General features: G+C 71.7%; 1 protein-coding gene across 1 annotated transcript in view; it reads right to left on the reverse strand.

Moving 5' to 3' along the window:
• The window catches only part of ACP5 (acid phosphatase 5, tartrate resistant), a 2,873-nt gene extending 2,192 nt beyond the window's left edge, over window positions 1–681 (reverse strand). Inside the window, exons 1-2 of the mRNA XM_021382976.1 lie at window positions 397–681; window positions 64–309 (exon numbers count right to left, since the gene is read on the reverse strand). Of these exons, the coding sequence (XP_021238651.1) occupies window positions 64–309 (246 nt within the window). The 5' untranslated portion in view covers window positions 397–681. The remainder of the gene's footprint in view (window positions 1–63; window positions 310–396) is intronic.
• Between the last annotated feature and the right edge of the window lie 329 nt (window positions 682–1,010).

Consider the following 1,010-nt stretch of genomic DNA (forward strand, 5'->3'; position numbering starts at 1 on the left):
TTAAGGACACCCCACCTCATCGGGACCCTCCCACATTCTGCAAACCCCCTTGCTTCCCTGTACCTGGAAGCGGGGGTCCCACTCATCCCGGACCCCATCGTAGTAGAAGTTGTCGCCCAGCGCCAGCACGAAGTCAGCACCGTGCTCCGCGGCCACACGCCCCATGGCTGCCGCTGTGGCCACCTCGCGGGGGGTGGCGAAGGGAGGTTCGGGAACCCCCCCCCAATCACCCACCGCCAGGAACTGCACCGCCCTCCCCGGGCCCGCCTTGGCTGCCACCACCGCAGTCACCGCCAGCAGCACCAGCATCTGAAGTGTGGGGACAACGCGGTGGCACCACGGGGATCCCCGCGGGAGGTGACCCAGCCCAGTGCCCCGCTCCCCAGCGCCACTCACCCTCGTGTGTCCCCGCGCGTCCCCGCACGTCCCCGCCGCGCCTTTATGGCGCCAAAAGGGGAAGCGGGGTCACCCCCCCCCCGCCCCGCTGTCACCTGACGGCCGCGCGGGGACACGGGGCCGCCGCGGAGGGGAGCAACGGGGACAATGGGGGATGGGGGGACGGAAATCCCCGAAATGCCCCAAAACCGCTCTGCACCGCTTCCAGCGCGAGCAGCGCGTGGCCGTGACCCCCCTGGGTGGGGCCGCGGGGGGGCACTGCCCTTTGGCCGCGGCGCGGGGCGGGGGCAGCGCTCCACAGGGCTCTGCCGCCCCCCGCCCTCCGGGACGGGAACAGACGGGCGTTGGAGGGGAATACTGCCCCCCTCCCCCTCAAAGGACCCCAGCCAGGAACCCCTTCCACCTCCACCCACGACCCCCCCCCGGATTCCTCCCCCATCCCCCGGGGACCCCTCTGGACAAACCATCCCCCCCAGGATCCTCACCCATGTCCCCTCGCGCAGGGCGCTCCCCAGATGACCACGCTGGAGACCCTTCCCCCTCCCCATTTCCCCTACGACCCCCCCCCGTAACCCCTCTCCTGGTCCCCCCATCACGCCGTTGCCGTGGGGACC

Source organism: Numida meleagris, unplaced genomic scaffold (assembly GCF_002078875.1).
Source record: "Numida meleagris isolate 19003 breed g44 Domestic line unplaced genomic scaffold, NumMel1.0 unplaced_Scaffold322, whole genome shotgun sequence".
Taxonomy (NCBI): domain Eukaryota; kingdom Metazoa; phylum Chordata; class Aves; order Galliformes; family Numididae; genus Numida; species Numida meleagris.